General features: G+C 45.9%; 1 protein-coding gene across 1 annotated transcript in view; it reads left to right on the top strand.

Annotated features, from left to right (window-relative positions):
* Nucleotides 1-20,743, top strand: part of TTC7A (tetratricopeptide repeat domain 7A) — a 142,778-nt gene that overhangs the window by 39,921 nt on the left and 82,114 nt on the right. Inside the window, exons 7-10 of the mRNA XM_068158827.1 lie at nucleotides 739-899; nucleotides 1,316-1,379; nucleotides 17,314-17,451; nucleotides 17,853-17,936. Coding sequence (XP_068014928.1) covers nucleotides 739-899; nucleotides 1,316-1,379; nucleotides 17,314-17,451; nucleotides 17,853-17,936 — 447 coding nt within the window. The remainder of the gene's footprint in view (nucleotides 1-738; nucleotides 900-1,315; nucleotides 1,380-17,313; nucleotides 17,452-17,852; nucleotides 17,937-20,743) is intronic.

Here is a 20,743-nt window from a genome sequence, read left to right as displayed (position 1 = left end):
CTCCTCTTCTCCTCCTCCCAATTTTCCAGAAACTTTAACCTCTGTATGATTCATTTGGTGCTGTAGATGTCATATCTTAAGTGAAGTAATGTAATAATGTTTGTGAGATTGTCTCTGCAGTCTCTGTGGAATTCAGTTGTCATCATTCACCAGTGTCCTTTGCTGTTAGACCTTTTTGATACTTTTTTTCCCCTACAGCGTTGCAGCTAGACTATGTAAATATAGAATACAGAATTAACCAGGTTGGAAAAGACCTTCAAGATCATCGAGTCCAACCTATCATCCAACACCATCTAATCAGCTAAACCATGGCACCAAGCACCCCATCCAGTCTCTTTCTAAACACCTCCAGTGAGGGTGACTCCACCACCTCCCTGGGCAGCACATTCCAATGGCCAATCTCTTGTTCTGTGAAGAATTTCTTCCCAACACCCAGCCTAAACCTCCCCTGGTGCAGCTTGAGACTGTGTCCCCTCTTTCTGTCACAGGTTGTCTGGGTGAAGAGACCAACACCCACCTGGCTACAACATCCCTTTGTGCTGGCTATTTCAGAGGAGGGAGGACTGCCACTGTTGAATTTTTAGCAGCTGTTGAAGCTTTTCTAGCTTTCTGAAAAGCAGTACTGTCATGTTGTTGGTCCACCTCCTTCCCAAGGTGGAAGATGGGAGAGGGTGAATCTTTTGTGTCAGAGAAGGCTTCACTGATGGATCTTTTTCTGTACTGTTTGCTAATCTCTAGACTGCAGCCAAACAACTGGCCCAAGTACTTCTCCATTCCCTCAGTGAAGACTGTTACTGGAGCCCTTTATCTGATCCGCTTCCTGAGTTCATGAGCAAGGAAGATCAGTCGTATGTTAGCAATGTTCTTTGTCGGAGGCCTGAGCTGTACACAGAAGAGAAGTAAGTGTTCTGTTTTTTTATTTCAGTTTATTGGAAAGAGGGAGGAGAGTGTCTGAGTACTGCTAATTATGTCACTGGTTCATGTAATAGTTTTTTGTGTTCCTGCCTCCCCATCAGAAAGCTTGATGGACAAACAAAGCATTAAAACATGAGTGATCTTTATTGTTTTCCAAAAGGAAGAAAATCCAACCAGATAACTTTCTTTGCTATGAAATGGAAATGACCTGTTTATGCTTCAGTGTAGCTCAACTAGGAGCTATTGCAGAGCTTTTAATTGTGTGAACCTGCAAAAGAAGGTATTGCCTAGCAAATGAATTATGCAAGAGACGTTTCAAGTTACTGCTCCTCTTGTGAAATGAGAAAGAGGCTGACGGGATAACTCTTGACCTTCCTCAGAAAAATGTTCTCTCTTCCAGTGCATACTGCCCTCAAGACAACGTAGAAGAGTCTCTTCTTCTCCTCTTAATTAGTGAATCCATGGTAAGCCAAAAATTAGTTTCTAATACTAATAGCACAAAGGAATATCTACTGTTTTCATGTCAGGTCTTCTGGTTGGTTTTGTTTACATAATCTTCTCTAGATAAAGACAAGCAAGGACTCAGCTGCTGAACAGGAAATGCTGTTTATTCCTTCATTAGTGACACTGCAGTTATTAACTAGAACAACAGTGAAGGGTTTTGGTGATTGTCAAGAAGAAAGTGACTGTGTTCACCATAGTTGCATGCAAGTTCTGACATCCAGATATATTGGCAGGAGGTAGATGTTTCCATTCAAAACATCTATGCGGATTTGCAGACCAAGAATGAGAAGAAGGGAGCTTTGCCTAAAGCCAGGAACGATGGTGGTATCCTCTGTTTAGCATTTGCAGGATTCTGCTTGCATTTCTTAGTCTGCAGGGTTGATATTTTAACTGGTTTAGTCCCGAGTGATCTTTAGCAGTTTCTGATGCTGATGGTACAGGGAGCTCTGTCACATGCAGAAACATCTGTAATGAACTACAGTGAAATAATTAGATTTCTTCTATTTATAACATCAGTTGCCTTAAAAAAAAAACACCTTTAAGAGGAAGGGGAAAAGATGGTTAAGGACAACTGCATGGAAGACTGCATGCTAATAGCTAATTTTTCTCATGTTCTGGGAGGATGCAAGCATGAAGAAAATTTGTAAGCTATGTTTTCTGAAAATGTGTAAGGGAAGTTGCTTTGCTTTAAACACTAAGTACTTACAGCTCAAAGTGAGATTTGAAAACCTTGGAGCATCAGTGATCCACTTAGGATCTTTTGTACAGTTTTCAGACAGCTTGCAAAGAGATATTGTAGCAACTGTTTTGTTTTAGTTTTGTGTTTTTATTTCTGGTTCTTCTGTCACAAGCCTGTCCTCTCTTCTGCAATCTTCTTCAGGTCACAGCAATTGAATATTGTTTGCTTTTAAAATTTTGGGGAATTCTGGAGCACCCCAAAATACTAAATTGACATAAACCCCACATACTTCTGAGCATTACTGTGGTTTGTACTTTTCAGTGCTTTCTGGAAAAGCCTCTATGGTACATATGCTTCGTGTTTTCAAGGCCTTTTCTGCCATTAGAAGTTCTTCTTATCGGTCAGAGTGGCTGGAGAGCAGCCAGGCAGAAAGGGACCTGGGGGTACTGGTTGACAGTAGGCTGAACATGAGCCAGCAGTGTGCCCAGGTGGCCAAGAAGGCCAATGGCGTCCTGGCCTGTATCAGAAATGGTGTGGCCAGCAGGAGCAGGGAAGTCATTGTGCCATGTACGCAGCACTGGTTAGGCCACACCTTGAGTCCTGTGTCCAGTTCTGGGCCCCTCAGTTTAAGGAGGACATTGAGACTCTTGAACGTGTCCAGAGAAGGGCAATGAGGCTGGGGAGAGGTCTGGAGCAAAGCCCTGTGAGGAGAGGCTTTGGGAGCTGGAGTTGCTTAGCCTGGAGAAGAGGAGGCTCAGGAGAGACCTTCTTGCTGTCTACAACCACCTGGAAGGGAGGTTGTAGCCAGGTGGGGGTTGGTCTCTTCTCCCAGGCAACCAGCACCAGAACAAGAGGACACAGTCTCAAGCTGCACCAGGGGAAGTTTAGGCTCAAGGTGGGGAGAAAGTTCTTCATAGAAAGAGAGATTGGCCATTGGGATGTGCTTGCCCAGGGAGGTGGTGGAGTCACTGTCCCTGGAGGTGTTCATAAAAGGACTGGACGTGGCACTTGGTACCATGGTTTAGTAGTCATGAGGTGTTGGGTGGTAGGTTGGACTTGATGATCTCTGAGGTCTTTTCCAGCCTTGTTGATTCTGTGATTCTGTGACTCCAGGAATGAGGGCTTGTAGAACACTGCATGCACTTGTATTAAAATCGTAACTCATGTCAGTGGGGCTTCTCGGGGCCAACCCAAGCAGGATGAAAATGCTACTGATAGCAGCGAGGCTGCTGTGCTGACCTCAAGGTTGAATAAATAAGTTTGTCTTTGCTTACGTGCTGTCTTCTATATATATAAACTTTCTGGAAGTGGGTACAAGGCATTTGGATTTTGCCTGCCAGGAGTTTGCTTTAACAAAAGTGCAGGACAATTGTGTAGGAATATAGCTGTGTCTAGAGATAACCTTAGGAACCACAGGAATGTGTTTCATAAGTGAGAGAACACAGGGAGCAATCTGATTCTTACCTGTGTTTGCTATCCATAAATACTTTCCTGTAGTTTTACTGTTACAGTATTAAGAAGGGGAAGTTTTGTCTGATTTATGACATGACACATCTTTTCTCTGATGGCTTTGTAGGCTCATGAGTTTTCTCAGGTGCAGGTTTGTTGTTTGTTTGGTTGTGTTTTGTTTTTAAGACTTGCCCAAACTTGCAGAAAATGGGTTAACCAGCAGCAGATTTCCACTTGAGGTCTCCCTGATGTTATAATGTTAACAACTGAATAAAACATTTTCCTTCCTGGAGAGCATGTCAGTGGCAAGCGATAATGATCTGTTTCTGTAGGCCAGTAAGCAGCATAGTTAGTGCTCTTGGATTTTGGCTGGATTGTGCATTCTTTCAGTATTCATAATTATGAACCCCTTAAAATGAAAGAGAAGCATACAATTAGGTTGGCTTGCTGGGAGCTCTCCTGCTTCTCTGACACTTTGATTGCCCTGTCAGAGCAAAACTTGCCAAAAAGGTACTTTTTCTGTCTGATTTTTAAAGAGACAAAAGAGCAACCATGCCATTATAACTCTTTTGCAGGACCATAAAGCTTAACAGCTGCTCCACATGCCTGCTCTACTTTTGCCACTCCAAAGTGAGCACAAGGGGGACAAAATTGGGGGAGGAGGAATGGAAGAGTTATCAACATATGGAGGGGACACAGAGCAAAGATGTACTGCAGAGTAGCAGAAAACATCAGAGATCCTCAAAGTAAATATGTCATAAATGTAATGAAAAGGAGACATGGCAGCTTTTTCAAGAACTATAGATCTGGAACACCTTTCCCTACTCTGAGACACCCACAGGTAGGGTCTAGGTCAGTGCTAGGTAGTCTGATGATAAAATTCACTCTATTTTTCTGTTTGCTTGTCTTACTAAGTTGAAACTAACATCTACTTCACTAGGATCTGTGTGACTCCGTAGGAGACCCTATAGGGCTTACAAGAACTGTTCCTGTAAGGAGGAGAGGGAGGACAGAAATCACCTGTAAGGTGTTGTGAGTCTGATTCTGCATTGTAGAAAGCCTTCTCTGTTTCTTACTGATGCTGGGTTTTGGCTTATGATGCTGCTCCAGCTTTTCCTCTTATGCCTTTACTGGAAGGGAGCCACTTTGCATGTTCTGATGAAATGAGAGTATCTTTTGAAGGGGTAATTAAGGGTCCTTTCCCCATTTCACTCATCCTGCCTCTAAGCCTGATGACCAAATAACATGGTAGCCTCTTTCACAGCTTTGAAGGTGCTTCTCTTTGGTACATTAGCACAATGAAAGCTTGGGGCCTGTTTCTTCCTGGCACTCTCCTGATTTTGCCTCCTGTGTTCTTTCTGTCCTATTGAAAATGTGAACCTATTTTCATAAGCTAAGGCATCTCCATAAACAATGAAAAGCATCTCAGTTGTTGAGTTTGGCAAGTGTTTCTCCTTCAACCCAGCTGTTATTTCGTCAGGGTGGTTGGCTCTAGAGTTCTCATGAAGGAATCTAGTGAAACAAATCAGGCAGCCTGAGGATTACCACAGTCAGGACTTTTAGAGGGGTTTGTGGCCTCCTGGCTAAATTCTCATTCGTTAGGCGTAGCCTGAGTTATGGCATGGATGGGCTGCCTTTGTGAGAGGAGGAGAACGCTCTGTTTCTGTGCAAGGAGGAGGCCAGCTGGTGACAGCCTTTACAGAGCTCAGGCTGCGGCAGAATGACGTGTTCCTGTCACGTGTTGGAAAAAATCGTCTGGCCTATTCTTAAACCACTAGTCCCCTTTCTTACTGTTTTTAACCCATCAAAATTGGTGTGAGTGTGTTTGGGGGGGGTACTGAGCATACCTTATGATCTGTTGCAGTGCGGTTTCCCTGCATTGCACTGCCAGTGGCGATGGCACTGGCTCTGCCATCAGGAATTCTGCAGGGGAGGTTTGACAGGACTAACCCTTAGATACAGTTTTGTTTACTTTAATAACTGTTCTCAGAAGTGTTCTGAGCTGACTCCACTGCCTCTTAACATTAGCTGGAAGTTTCCCAGAGCCAGAAATAGAACACTTTCTATTACTTTTTGTGCTTACTTTTGAGATAAAGCAGAAAAAAACTGATGTTCTTTATTTCCACGTATAAACTTTCCCTAAAATCCCTTTATTCATCCCTGGCAATGATGCTTCTTACAGCTGGGAATTCTGGCTGATTTGGTCCACCAAATATACCAGGTAGCATGGACTTTTTTTTTCCCTTGGCTTCTGTGTTCACTTCATTCATGCTAGAAATGAAACTCCTGGTATCCAAACCGAATACATTCTATGCCTGTGCAACAAAGCTTAGAAATGTCACCTCCCATCTTATCTGCAATTTGAATCCCTAAAGGCAGTTTGACCTTGGAGAGCCCGAGTGTACAGAGCAGATGGTGAGGGTGGAAGATAGAGGGGCTTGTCCTGTTCTTTTTACTGGTGAGAGGCAAACTCATGGTTGTGAGTGTGCTTTTGAACAGAATAAAATTAGGCTTACGTAGTTGTAAACATAAATATAATGAAAACCTTTTAGCTCTATGGCTCCTAACTTTATAAAATAATGCTGTCCCATGAATGGCTTGGCAAAGGAGAAGGGTTTGTTTTGTTTTGTAGAGTTTATTTTGCGGTTGTTAGGTTTTTGGGGTGGGGTTTTTTGGTGTATTTAGTGACACCAAGCCCAGTGATGATATAACAGCTGAATAACCATCATGAATATTTTCTTGAGAGCTAGTGAACTATGACAGCTGAGAGACAACTGGGGGCAGGATTACCTGCTCCATTGGCTCCTGCCAAATCATGATCATGCACTTAAAATAGCAGACCTGACTGTCTCTTTAACTGCTCTGTGAGGCAAAGCTCTGTGTTTGGGACCTGCAAAGATGCACTAGGGGATGTTTCTAGGGGGAAATAGACCACCTTTGTTAGTTGCTTCTTGAATAAATAGTTACAACATGAGTTGCTGGAGGCAGGGTAGAGAACTTGTTTCTTCTCCTTTGCAATACTAAGTCTTGTTTCCAAACCTTCAAGGGGGATGCAAATTTTGGGAAGACAACTTCATAAATGCAGATTATTGGCAAGAAATATTTAACTTTGTTACCCAAGACAGTATCCATAAACAAACTTCATTACTTTCTCCCTCTCTTCTGTAGGGTTGTTGGACTGTTTTGCTTGGGGGGACAAGTCTGTCTTGTTTTCAGTGATGTTTTCAGAATTAGTTCTGCTACAGTATGTTAAAATATAGAATAGAATAGAATAGAATAGAATAGACCAGACCAGACCAGACCAGGTTGGAAGAGACCTTCAAGATCATCACGTCCAACCTATCAACCAATCCAACCCACCTAAACAACTAACCCATGGCATCAAGCACCCCATCAAATCTCCTCCTGAACACCTCCAATGATGGTGACTCCACCACCTCCCCAGCTGCTGAGATATAAAATATATCTATAAGGTCATATTTGATAACTGTTATCAATGTGCTATTTTGCTGAGACATCTGAATGGGTTACCAGTAACTTGTGATCTGTTGCTTACCAGAAATGAGACAGATGCCACACAGTTCACAAGGCAGTAAGCTTTCATTTGCTGTGCTTCTGGTCTGAAGTAGAGCAAGTTGTGGTATGTCTGTAAGAAGAGTTTGAGAGTGGCTAGACTATGGTATTTCCTCCCTGTCCTGCTTGCTTCCCATTTTCACATCAGACTTGCAGTCAACCCTGAATATTTTCTTTGTATGTGTTAGTGAGGGGAACATTCAAGATCTGTGTAGAGATCATCAGTAACGTAGGTGAAAAGCCCTTTCCACATGAATGGGACCTTGCCATTGTGCAGAACTCATTCATTTTGTTGGCAGTACAGGCAGAACAGCTAGAATGGAGATGCAGAGATAAAAGGCTAAATATGTCCTGTTTCTTTGCAGTAGATGCATCAAACCACTGCATGATTTCAAAGGCTTGTTGTCAATCTTGCACACATAGCATTTGTTTTTCTCTCTTAATGCTAGTATTGAATCACAGCAATTACATTATTACAGTACACTGGGTAAAACATGCTGCTGTTCTGTATAGTTGGGTTGCAGTGGATCTGGCAATTATGTCTATTATGAAAAGACACAAGTTGAACATTAGAATGCCCATGAATTAGGGGGCAGGCAGCAGGCACTCATTAAAGATTTTAATTGCATTATTTTTCTTCTTTGAAAAAAAAAGCAGGGAGAACCATGTTTAAAAGTGAGCAATTGAAGGATACTTCATAGCTAATTACTGTGAGAAGGGGCTGCTATGTGGAATATGCTCTTTGTAATTCATGTGATTGCTTGATATTTTACTAAGAAGCACATCTATGTACTGGGGTAAAATTAATGTTCTACAGTGTAACTGCATGTGTGATGACTCCTGAGGTAATGGCTGCTCAGATTTGCTGTGGCTCTTTTCAACACGTAATAAACATCCCATAAATAAGATTCAATAATTGGGGTCATGATGTACAGCACCCTCCATAGATAGGTGGCACATCTAGTTTGCAGGTAAGAGCCCAGAGAGTGGTGGTGAATGGTGCCACATCCAGCTGGCAGCCAGTCACTAGTGGTGTCCCCCAGGGATCAGTGCTGGGCCCCATGCTCTTTAGCATCTTTATTGATGATCTGGATGAGGGGATGGAGTCCATCATCAATAAATTTGCAGATGACACCAAACTGGGGGCTGGAGTTGATCTGTTAGAGGGTGGGAGAGCTCTGCAGAGGGACCTTGCCAGGCTGGACAGATGGGCAGAGTCCAAGGGCATGAGACTGAACATATCTAAGTGCCAGGTTCTACACACTGGCCACAACAGCTCAAGCAGTGCTACAGGCTGGGGTCAGAGTGGCTGGAGAGCAGCCAGGTAGAAAGGGACCTGAGGGTACTGGTTAATGGTAGGCTGAACATGAGCCTGCAGTGTGCCCAGGCAGCCAGGAGGGCCAATGGCATCCTGGCCTGTATCAGGAACAGTGTGGCCAGCAGGAGTAGGGAAGTCATTGTGCCCTGTACTCAGCACTGGTTAGGCCACACCTTGAGTCCTGTGTCCAGTTCTGGGCCCCTCAGTTTAGGAAAGATGTTGAGATGCTGGAAGGTGTCCACAGAAGTGCAACAAATCTGGGGAAGGATTTGGAGCACAGCCCTGTGAGGAGAGGCTGAGGGAGCTGGGGTTGCTTAGCCTGGAGAAGAGGAGGCTCAGGGGAGACCACCTTGCTGTCTACATCTCCCTGAAGGGAGGTTGTAGCCAGGTGGGGGTTGGTCTCTTCTCCCAGGCAACCAGCACCAGAACAAGAGGACACAGTCTCAAGCTGTGCCAGGGGAAGTTTAGGCTGGATGTTAGGAAGAAGTTCCTCTTAGAAAGAGAGGTTGGCCATTGGAATGTGCTGCCCAGGGAGGTGGTGGAGTCACCATCACTGGAGGTGTTTAGGAAGAGACTGGATGGGGTGCTTGGTGCCATGGTTTAGTAGTCATGAGGTGTTGGGTGATAGGTTGGACTCAATGTTCTCAAAGGTCTTTTCCAACCTGGTTAATTCTATTCTATTCTATGGATAGGAAGGCACAAGCTGTCTGTTGCTTATCTGGGTCATTAGTTAAAGTGCACATCCCCAGAAAGATCTCTTCCCTGCTGTCACAGACAGCATGGGTCTGAAAGTCTGTCCTGGTTTGAATCCAGGCAGATCCTCTCTTGCCCCTGAGAGGGGCAAAAGAGTGGCACTCAGACAATTGGATTTCAATAGTGATGGGTAGTTTAAATGGAAAGCAGTTAAGTGTTGTACAGAAGCTACCAAGCACAATGACAAAAGAATCCCAAAGCATACAGAATCCCCTACAGCACACAACCAGAAGCCTCCCAATACTTCCTTTCTCTCCACCTGAGGGTATACCCAAAACCCCCGGGGCTCCTCTTTCCCCCACCACTGCTAGGCTAAGCTCAGGCTGGCCAGGTCTGAGACTATTCCCTCCCTTCTCCTTCTCACTTTAGGCCTATTCATGTCTAAGAAGCCTTGAGATACTCCCCCACCGTTACCTAACAGGGAGCATCTCCCATGGGAGCAGAGAGGGAAGAAAGAGGGAGAGAAGGACTTTGCAGATGGGTTTCTAGGGTGCAGGATTTATGGGTACAAATAATCTGTCTCCTGTGTCCACCTGCTGGGTTGGACCCGCTGGACACTGGAGGTGTAACTTATGTGGCAGCAACATGAGGCACCCAGCCTCAACTGCCACAAAGGCTGATGCAGTTGTATTGCTGTGATTTAGAACCAGACCTAAAAAGCCCTGAACCCCAGACAGTTCTGTGCCTGGCCAGGTTGAGCTTCGATGGTAATGCAGAGACATCGCAATGACTGAGTGCTGGGCTGGCTGGATGGGACCAGTCTGTGCTGGATGTGTATGGCCTGCAGGTTGGCTGTCTCGCTGGACTGCAGAAAGGGGAGGGCTGAAGGCGCTTGCTGTCCTGCATGCTGCTCGCTCTGGGCTGACTACACAATGTGTCTTATCTCCCCAAGTAAGCTGGATGTTATGTCTGAGCCATCTGTATGCACATCTGATTGTGTAATTGTGAGAGACTAAATCTTGTCTCTCTTGATGTGACTCAACAAAGATAAAATCACCTTTGCTGCTTGCCCAGATGATAGCTGATGTGTATTGGGCAGATGCCACTGGAACAACTCTCGGGAAGGTGCATAGATAAAGGTTGCTCACCAGACTGCAGCTGCCCTGGAAATAATAGGCAGAGGCCACTGCTATCCATACTCTCTGGAATATGCATATTCACCCCCTGGACTCATACCTAAAAACTGTATAAAAGATCTGAGCAACTACTGGCTGGAAAGCAGCCCTGAGGAGAGAGACTTGGGGGTGCTGGTGGACAAGAAGCTCAACATGAGCTCTCAATGTGCACTTGCAGCCTGCAAAGCCAATCAGATCCTGGGCTGCATCACAAGTGTGGCCAGCAGGTCAAGGGAAGTGATTCTCCCCCTCTAACTCAGCTCTGGTGAGACCCCACCTGGAGTACTGCCTCCAGTTCTGGAGCCCCTATTACAAGAGGGATGTGGAGGTGCTGGAAGGTGTCCAGAGAAGGGCCATGAGGATGATCAGAGGGCTGGAGCACCTCTCCTATGAGGACAGACTGAAGGAGTTGGGGCTGTTCAGTCTAGAGAAGAGAAGGCTCTGAGGTGACCTAATTGTGGCCTTCCAGTATCTGAAGGGGGCCTACAGGAAGGCTGGGGAAGGACTTCTCAGGATGTCAGGTAGTGATAGGACTAGGGGGAATGGAATGAAGCTGGAGGTGGGGAGATTCAGGCTGGATGTAGGGAGGAGGTTCTTTACCATGAGAGTGGTGAAGCCATGGAATGGGTTGTCCAGGGAGGTGGTTGAGGCCCCGTCCCTAGAGGTGTTTGGGACTGGGCTGGCCAGGGCTCTGGCCAGGCTGATCTAGTGTGGGGTGTCCCTGCCCATGGCAGGGGGGTTGGAACTGTATGATCCTTGTGGTCCCTTCCAACCCTGACTGATACTATGATACTATGGTACAATGCAGCTCTGAAGTAAAACAAAGAAAATACCAGGAGACAGAGACATCACCATGTAGCCGGGAAGAAACAGACCAGGAGGAACCCTCTCTCTCATTGTCCTAAGTTCCACCTGCTGCAACTCATGGAACTGAAGAGGCTGCTCAGAGAAGGGCTTGGACTTGGATTTTGGGATCTCTCCTTTCCCTCCACCAGTGGGGGACAGCACAGCCAACAAGGATGACCTCTCCTCCATGCCAAAGCTGCAGCAGCCTTCCTCCACAGACCCAAACCTGTTTTGGGGGTTGAGGGGTGTGGTAACATAATTCCTTTCCTCTTCTCTCTCCCTCTTCTTTCTCTCTCTCTCTCTCCCGTTCTGATCCATCTACTTTATTCTGTTAATAAATAGCCTCAGGGCTGTTGATATTTTGGCCTCATTTGTGCCTCTAATTTCATGGGAATATTCAAAAGAACCAAGTCTCTTTCCCTCTTTGGATTGAGACAGTAAGGCATCCCAAAATACACAGAGGTGGTGCGTATGTGTGTTTCTCCGTTACCTAAAGAATACCCCAAATAAAGGGACATTGTATGTTTTTGCTCTGTGTAGTGCAAGTTACACTGATTCCTGATGGTGACACTCCTCTTGGAAGCACTAGTGACCTTCTCCATCCCACACAACAGCCTTGAACAGAGAATCTCTTCTTTTAGTGGTATGACTCACCATCTCTCTCCATCCTTCTTGTGTTCTGTGAGGCGTGTCTGTGTGACAGTGGAAAGAGGTTAAAGGGAAGAGTCATGCTGGGGGTGTTGAAAATGTATGTGTAGCTACAGTTTGTTGCTGCTTATAGTGGAGGATGAGGAAGTAATGCAGTAAGACAGTTTAGGAATTGCTGCTTATACACCATTTGGAGCTTAGTGGTCTACAAATAACCCTTTTCTGTTTGTGTTCAGGAAAATTAATGATCTGAAACAACAAAAAAAAAGATCCTTGGCGTCCCCTAGGGATCATTGCTGGGTCCCATCCTCTTTAACATCTTCATTGATGATCTGGATGAGGGGATTGAGTCAGTCATCAGCAAATTTGCAGATGACACCAAGTTAGGAGCAGATGTTAGTCAGTTAGAGGGTAGAAAGGCTCTGCAGAGGGACCTCGACAGACTGGACAGATGGGCAGAGTCCAATGGGATGGCATTTAACAATTCCAAGTGCCGAGTGCTGCACTTTGGCTACGGCAATCCCATGCAGAGCTATAGGCTGGGGTCGGAGTGGCTGGAGAGCTACCAAACAGAGAGGGACCTGGGTGTGCTGATTGACAGCCACCTGAATATGAGCCAGCAGTGTGCCCAGGTGGCCAGGAGGGCCAATGGCATCCTGGCCTGCATCAGGAATAGTGTGGCCAGCAGGAGCAGGGAGGTCATAGTGCCCCTGTACACTGCACTGGTTAGGCTGCACCTTGAGTCCTGTGTCCAGTTCTGGGCCCCTCAGTTTAGGAAGGACATCGAAACGCTTGAACGTGTCCAGAGAAGGGCAACAAGGCTGGGGAGAGGCTTTGTGCACAGCCCTGTGAGGAGAGACTGAGGGAGCTGGGGTTGTTTATCCTGGAGAAGAGGAGGCTCAGGGGAGACCTTCTTGCTGTCTACAATTACCTGAAGGGAGGTTGTAGCCAGGTGGGGGTTGGTCTGTTCTCCCAGGCAACCAGCACCAGAACAAGAGGACACAGTCTCAAGATGCTCCACGGGAAGTTTAGGCTGGAGGTGAGGAGAAGGTTCTTCACCGATAGAGTCATTAGCCATTGGAATGTGCTGCCCTGGGAGGTGGTGGAGTCACCATCCCTGGAGGCGTTCAAGAGGAGATTGGACGTGGCACTTGGAGCCGTGGTCTAGTCATGAGGTGTGTGTTGATATGTTGGACTCGATGATCCTCGAGGTCTCTTCCAACCTTGGTGATACTGTGATACTGTGAAATGTTGATGCAAATGTTTTAGAACTTATGCATTCTAAAATGCAAAACTAAATATCACAGAATGATAAGGGTTTGAAGGCACCTTTGAAGATTATCCAGTCTGACACCCCCACTCATTGCCAGAGCAGGTCCGGCTAGAGTAGGTTGCACAGAATAGTGTTAAAGTGAGCTTTGAATGACTCCAGAGTAGTAGATTCCACCACGTCTATGTACAGCCTTTTCCAGTGCTCAGGGATGACCTTATTGCTCTCTACAATTACCTGAAGGGAGGTTGTAGACAGGCAGAGGTTGGTCACTTCTCCCAGGCAACCAGCACCACAACAAGAGGACACAGTCTCAAGTCTCACCAGGGGAGGTTTAGACTCGAGGTGAGGAGAAAGTTCTTCACCAAGCGAGTCATTCGTCATTGGAATGTGCTGCCCAGGGAGGTGGTGGAGTCACCATCCCTGGAGGTGTTCAAGAGGAGATTGGACGTGGCACTTGGTGCCATGGTCTAGTCATGAGGTGTGTGTTGATAGGTTGGACTCGATGATCCTCGAGGTCTCTTCCAACCTTAGTTATACTGTGATACTGTGGAATGTGCTGCCCAGGGAGGTGGTGGAGTCACCATCCCTGGAGGTGTTCAAGAGGGGATTGGATTGTTTGTTTGTTTTAGTGTATAGAGTTAGCAATTGGAAATATTTTCAGTGTTAAAAATACTGTTGGGGTAGAGCTGACAGTTTGCTCAGTGGCAACTTTTATGTGTGCGAGTACAGAGAGTAATAGATTGCAGACCTTCTATGCCTTTGAGATTTGAAACCTTGAACAAAATTGTATTATAACTGATTTTAGTCAGTAAAAATATTTATCTCATGGAATTATAGAATCTAAGCCTTCTTGCCCACCTGGGCACACTGCTGGCTCATGTTCAGCTAGCTGTCCACCAGTACCCCCAGGTCTCTTTCCGCCTGGCTGCTCTCCAGCCACTCCGACCCCAGCCTGTAGCACTGCATGGGGTTGTTGGGACCAAAGTGCAACTCTCTTTATCTCCCTCCAGGGTTCTTCTGTGTTACTTCGCCCTCACTTTCTGTGAGGCAGGTTAACTCATTTATGGGTGTGTGAAGTGTGTCTCAAGCTGTGCCAGGGGAGGTTTAGGCTGGATGTTAGGAAGCAGTTCTTCCCAGAAAGAGAGATTGGCCATTGGAATGTGCTACCCAGGGAGGTGGTGGAGTCACCATCACTGGAGGTGTTTAGGAAGAGACTGGATGAGGCACTTAGTGCCATGGTTGAGTTGATTAGATGGTGTTGGGTGCTAGGTTGGACTCGGTGATCTCCAAGGTCTTTTCCAACCTGGTTAATTCTGTAAATAAGCAGGTTTATGACATTGTTGGAAAGAATTATTAGTCATGCCTATGTTGTTTTTTAACTGCTGTCTGATTAGGTAAAGTATGTACAGTATGAATACAATTTTAGAATGTTGCATCCTTGTAATATGTCTCACATTCCTGCTTACTGCAGGATGCAGAGATGGTCTTCCCTCTAGTACCAGTATCTGTTAGCAGGCAGTAATGGGAGCTCACCAGTTGCGATTAATTTTCTGTCTGCAGTAAGGCATCAAGTTAAAAATCATAGCTCAGCCATGGATACCCCATGGTGGGTACTCTAATAGTAGGCTGATGATGAAATTGCAGAGAATGGGAGCACTCTCAGTAGCTGTTTTCTACAATCATCATAACAATGTAATGGGTGCAGAAAAAGTTGTTCCTGTTGTTGTATCTATATGTAGGAGGGTTCACTTGGAAATCAGGATTGTTCTGTATATGCTTTAACTCTCTTAAAGTAGCTGTCTCAGAGTTGTTTTGCATGGGCCTTTAACTCCATTTTTCCTTTTAAAGTAGCAGTCTTGGTTAAATCCACACAGAGCTGAAACTTTAATTATTTTTTTTTTTAATTTTGTTTATTTAATCATACCGACAAAGGTAGACATCTATGCTTCTGCTTGCAAAATCTCTTTTCCAAATGGGCTTCCTTTTCTCATGCAGTAACCCCATGCAGTGCTACAGGCTGGGATTGGAGTGGCTGGAGAGCAGCCAGGCAGAAAGGGACCTGGTGGTACTGGTTGACAGCTGGCTGAACATGAGCCTGCAGTGTGCCCAGGTGGCCAAGAAGGCCAATGGCATCCTGGCCTGCATCAGAAACAGTGTGGCCAGCAGGAGCAGGGAAGTCATTGTGCCCTGTACTCAGCACTGGTTAGGCCACACCTTGAGTCCTGTGTCCAGTTCTGGGCCCCTCAGTTTAGGAAAGATGTTGAGTTGCTGGAAAGTGTCCAGAGAAGGGCAACAAAGCTGGGGAGGGGTTTGGAGCACAGCCCTATGAGGAGAGGCTGAGGGAGCTGGGGTTGCTTAGCCTGGAGAAGAGGAGGTTCAGGGGAGACCTTCTTGCTCTCTGCAACTCCCCGAAGGGAGGTTGTAGCCAGGAGGGGGTTGGTCTGTTCTCCCAGGCAACCAGCACCAGAACAAGAGGACAGAGTCTCAAGCTGTGCCAGGGGAGGTTTAGGCTGGATGTTAGGAAGAAATTCTTCACAGAGAGAGTTGTTCGCCATTGGAATGTGCTGCCCAGGGAGGTGGTGGAGTCACTATCACTGGAGGTGTTCAGGAGGAGACTGGATGGGGTGCTTGGTGCCATGGTTTAGTTGATTGCATGGTGTTGGATGATAGGTTGGACTTGATGATCTCAAAAGTCTTTTCCAACCTGGTTAATTCTAATTCTAATGGGCTCCCTTTTCTCATGCAATCTACTCTTCTGAACAGGTTTTTTATGTCACAAATTACTTGTTTTGCATGAAAAACATGAAAATGAAAAATTCTTTTGTGGCTTCAAGAATTGGTGAAAGTATATTTGTGCAAAGACTACACTGAGTCTGACCTGTCAGTTTACCTTTAACTGCAGTCACTGTTTAGCTCTTGCTTGTGATTGTGTTAGTTGTCAGTAATTGTGTTTGCTGTCTCAGCTGGAGGCTGTGATAAAGAGTGCTTGGAACCAGGGCTTTACACAGATAATATTATGATGCAAGAGCTGCAGCTTGATTGTAATGATTGTAATATGTGTAGGCTTTAAGGACTGTATGTTGTGGAAATTTTTATTACACTTAATTCCTGCATTTAACCTTTTTAGGGGGAAAAACATCTTCCTACAATTAGAAAATAAATAGATGTAAGGTTATAGTAGTAAGTATTGTAAAATAAATCTCCTAACCTTCCTGCTTCAGGGAGGGAATGTTTTGTTTGCCTTAGCCCCAGGTGATACTCCTGCTCATCTTCTTAATTTCAGATCTTTTGCATGTCTAGACTTGAATGTCAGATGTTGCACCCCTTTCAGCTGAGGAGCCCAGGGCAGTGTACCTGTGCTATCAGTCAGTGCTGGTGCTCAGTGGGATCCAACACTGCTTTTCTCAGAGGTTAGGCAGTCTGAGTGAGATCCTATGTGCTCAAAAATCAGAGGGATTTTTCTGTTCACTCTGGATTTGAAATCTGCCTCTTTGTGCTCAGAAAACAGGCTGGACCCTTGAGGTAAATCAGGGTCTGTGGTATATGGGGACATTCTTGCAAGCTGCTGGAGTGCTTGTTTGCTTTCAAAAGCCGTGTTTCATTATGATTGAAGCTGAACAATGCACTGCTGGCTGATGCAAAATTCACCCCTTTCAAAAAAATAAAAATTACTTGCTGTTGTGTGACTCAGGCCTCTAATTGCATTAAATTGATGACAGGCAAATCTGATTACTAAGGCAACTCACTCAAAAATAAATAAATAAAATAAAAGAGTAGCAGAAAAGCAGGACAAACCCACATGCTATTAGGGAGAAATGATGTGCTGAGCCAGAACATAAAGTATCAACCGTGGAAGCAATTCTTACAGTTCTGGGAAATTGAAGTAATGAGGGACTGTGTTTCAAGGATGGCCTTGAAGTTCTAAATATTGGGGAAGTAGAATCTGCTTCCTAATTCTGTGAAACAAGGTCAGATGAGATGTACCTTGCAATTCCTCTGTGTGCATACAGCTATCATCTCAAAGTTGTTTCAGGTGGGTAAAAAGTAACTCTATGGAAACACCTTCCTTATGTTGGGATGAGTTAAAGTAAACCTGCTACACTTCGTGGGTGGAAATTCCTATGGGGAGGAATCCGTTCTCTTGCTCTTTTGGGGTCTGAGGCTTCATTTGTTGGACTCTATGATCTCTGAGGTCTTTTCCAATCTTACTGATTCTATTATGATTTGTGTCTGTGCCCAGGCAAACCGGGATGCAGTGATCAGCCGAGCTCCAGACCAGCAGGATGATCGAGCTGTCAGCCTCCGGGATGCTTCTGCAGTCTACGACCTCCTCAGTATCACGCTGGGCAGAAGAGGGCAGTATGTCATGCTTTCTGAGGTACCTTCCCCCGACTTCTGCAGAAGCTTCCTCTTGAAACTTCCAAGCAAATTTGTTGGGGAAGCTGAAAATGAAGGACACTAGTTGGCAGTAGAAACAGCTACAGACCTGTTGCAGCAGAGGGCAGAAATGTGCACCAACTGTTTGAGACATTAAAGTAATTGATGTGTGGGTACAACAAAATGTCTGTCATCTGAAGTGATGGTGTATACTGGCAAGCCCCATTAATTGAGAAAAGGGAATTGATCACATTAACAACAGCAACAAAAAAATCACTTGGGGGGTCTGGGCCGCAACAGATTGTTTCCTCTGATTTGATTACTAAGCCAAGCAGCAGTGCTGATAAAAGATATTAATAAAAAATAAAGTAGTCTGATATTTATCTCAACATTTTTTCTCAGTGCTTGGAGAGAGCTATGAAGTTTGCGTTTGATGAATTTCATCTTTGGTACCAGCTTGCCCTGTCCATGGTGGCTTGTGGAAAGGTAAGGTTCACACCAAAGGACTGAGAAAAGGCACCTTTCTCTCTGTTAGAGCATACAGTATCACACAGTATCACAGTATCACCAAGGTTGGAAGAGACCCCGAAGATCATCAAGTCCAACCTGTCACCACAGACCTCATGACTAGACCAGGGCACCAAGTGCCACGTCCAATCCCCTCTTCAACACCTCCAGGGACAGTGGCTCTACCACCTCCCTGGGCAGCACATTCCAATGGCCAACAACTCTCTCAGTAAAGAACTTTCTCCTCACCACCTCCAGCCTAAACTTCCCCTGGTGCAGCCTGAGACTGTGTCCTCTTGTTCTGGTGCTGGTTGCCTGGGAGAAGAGACCAACCCCCACCTGGCTACAACCACCCATCAGGTAGTTGTAGACATCAATAAGGTCTCCCCTGAGCCTCCTCTTCTCCAGGCTAAGCAACCCCAGCTCCCTCAGCCTCTCCTCACAGGGCTTGTGCTCAAGGCCTCTGACCAGCTTCATTGCCCTTCTCTGCACACGTTCAAGTGTCTAGATGTCCTTCTTGAACTGAGGGGCCCAGAACTGGACACAGGACTCCAGGTGTGGCCTAACCAGTGCAGAGTACAGGGGCACAATGACTTCTCTGCTCCTGCTGGCCACACTATTTCTGATGCAGGCCAGGATGCCTTTGGCCTTCTTGGCCACCTGGGCACACTGCTGGTTCATGTTTAGGCAGCTGTCAATCAGTACCCCCAGGTCCCTTTCTTTTTGGGAGCTCTCCATCCACTCTGACCCCAGCCTGTAGTTCTGCCTGGGGTTGCCGTGGCCAAAGTGCAGCACCCAGCACTTGAATTTGTTGAATGCCATTACGTTGGACTCTGCCCATCTGTCCAGCCTGTTGAGGTCCCTCTGCAGAGCCCTTCTGCCCTCTAACAGAACAACATCTGCTCCCAACTTGGTGTCATCTGCAAATTTGCTGATGACTGACTCAATCCCCTCATCCAGATCATCAATGAAGATATTAAAGAGGATGGGGCCCAGCACTGATCCATCAGGCAGCTGGGTGGAAGGACAGTGCTCTCCTTATGGATTCTGCTCTTTGCAATCAATTGTGCGCATTTGATATTGAGTAACTGTTCTTTACCTCTGGTGTTTCCTTCTCATTATCAAAGAGAAAACTGATTTTGTGCATGGCTGTGAACTAAAAAGCATCATGCAGCTATCCATTCTCTGCTAAGTTTGAGAAAGATGCTGATGTCTAAAGCTGTCATCAACTCACTGTGCCTTTGGGCAGTTGACTTAAAACTCTCTTTAAGCTATGGTTTCTCCATTGGATGAAGGAAATGTTGATACTTTTCCAAAGAGAGCCTACAAGGATTAATATTTTTTTTAAGTGCTTGATGCAAAAGATGCTGTAGAAGAAGAAATGATGTGTGAATGTTTGCATGGGCATATGCTATAGCTTTTTTCTGTTTTTTTTTTTTTTGTAATAAGTGTAGTAGTTGTCAAAAACTGTTACCAATTAACCACTGAGATGACTGAGGTCTGATTGCAAAAGGCAGGCAGAGGCAGCAGTCTGCCATTAGTTTTAAAAGAGTAGATTTACTTCAGGAGATATGGATGGTACAAAATCTAAACCTTTAGGAGTCATGAGCAAATTGATGCTGTATGAAAATAGCCACTTCATATGGTTCAATGCTGCATGCCCGTGAAGTGCTGGGGAATCCATGTGGAGCTGGACAGAGACCACCAAATAGCAGATATCTGCCAAAATGATAATTCCTGCTGGCCTGGAATGGCTATAAGCTGAGTTGGAAACAAAAGTTTTGATGTGGAAGTGGAAGTTAAATATACAGTGGCATGCTTTTACACAGCATACATCATAATATGATGTATAAGTGGCAGCAAATCTTGGAAGAGGCCTGAAAGGGATTCCTTCACATTTGTGAGCATAAGCAAATGGAGTCTACCTGGACTTCAGCAAGGCCTTTGACACCATCCCCCACAGCAGACTGCTGGCCAAGCTATCAGACCATGGCTTGGACAGCAGCACTCTGTGCTGGGTTAGGAACTGGCTGGAGGGCTGAGCCCAGAGAGTGGTGGTGAATGGTGCCACATCCAGCTGGCAGCCAGTCAGTAGTGGTGTGCCCCAGGGATCAGTGCTGGGCCCTGTGCTCTTTAACATCTGTATTGATGATCTGGATGAGGGCATTGAGTCCATCATCAGTAAATTTGCTGATGACACCAAGCTGGGGGCAGGAGTTGATCTGCTAGAGGGTAGAGAGGCTCTGCAGAGGGACCTTGCCAGGCTGGAGAGATGGGCAGAGTCCAAGGGCATGAGATTGAACACATCCAAGTGCCGGGTTCTGCACATTGGCCACAACAACCCCATGCAGTGCTACAGGCTGGGGTCAGAGTGGCTGGAGAGCAGCCAGGTAGAGAGGGACCTATGGGTGCTGGTTGATGGTAGGCTGCACATGAGCCTGCAGTGTGCCCAGGCAGCCAGGAGGGCCAATGGCATCCTGGCCTGCATCAGGAACAGTGTGGCCAGCAGGAACAAGGGAAGTCCTTCTGCCCCTGTACACTGCACTGGTTAGGCCACACCTTGAGGACTGAGGCCCCTCAGTTTAGGAAAGATGTTGACTTGCTGGAAGGTGTCCAGAGAAGGGCACCAAAGTTGGTTTCACTGTGAGGCACCAAGGGTATATGTTGTTGAACCTTGAGAACTCCGACCCTGTTCTGGGGTTCCACAGTTACCCGCTAAGTCCGCCAGATCTGTTGTAATCAAAAGGAGATGTCAGAATTTTTGACAAAGCATATTAGGTCGTCAG

This window comes from Melanerpes formicivorus, unplaced genomic scaffold (genome assembly GCF_026170545.1).
Source record: "Melanerpes formicivorus ecotype bairdi unplaced genomic scaffold, bMelFor1.0.p_v2 SCAF_43, whole genome shotgun sequence".
Classification (NCBI taxonomy): Eukaryota; Metazoa; Chordata; class Aves; order Piciformes; family Picidae; genus Melanerpes; species Melanerpes formicivorus.
Note: the sequence above shows the minus strand (reverse complement) of the source record. Positions and strands in the feature narration are given on the sequence as shown.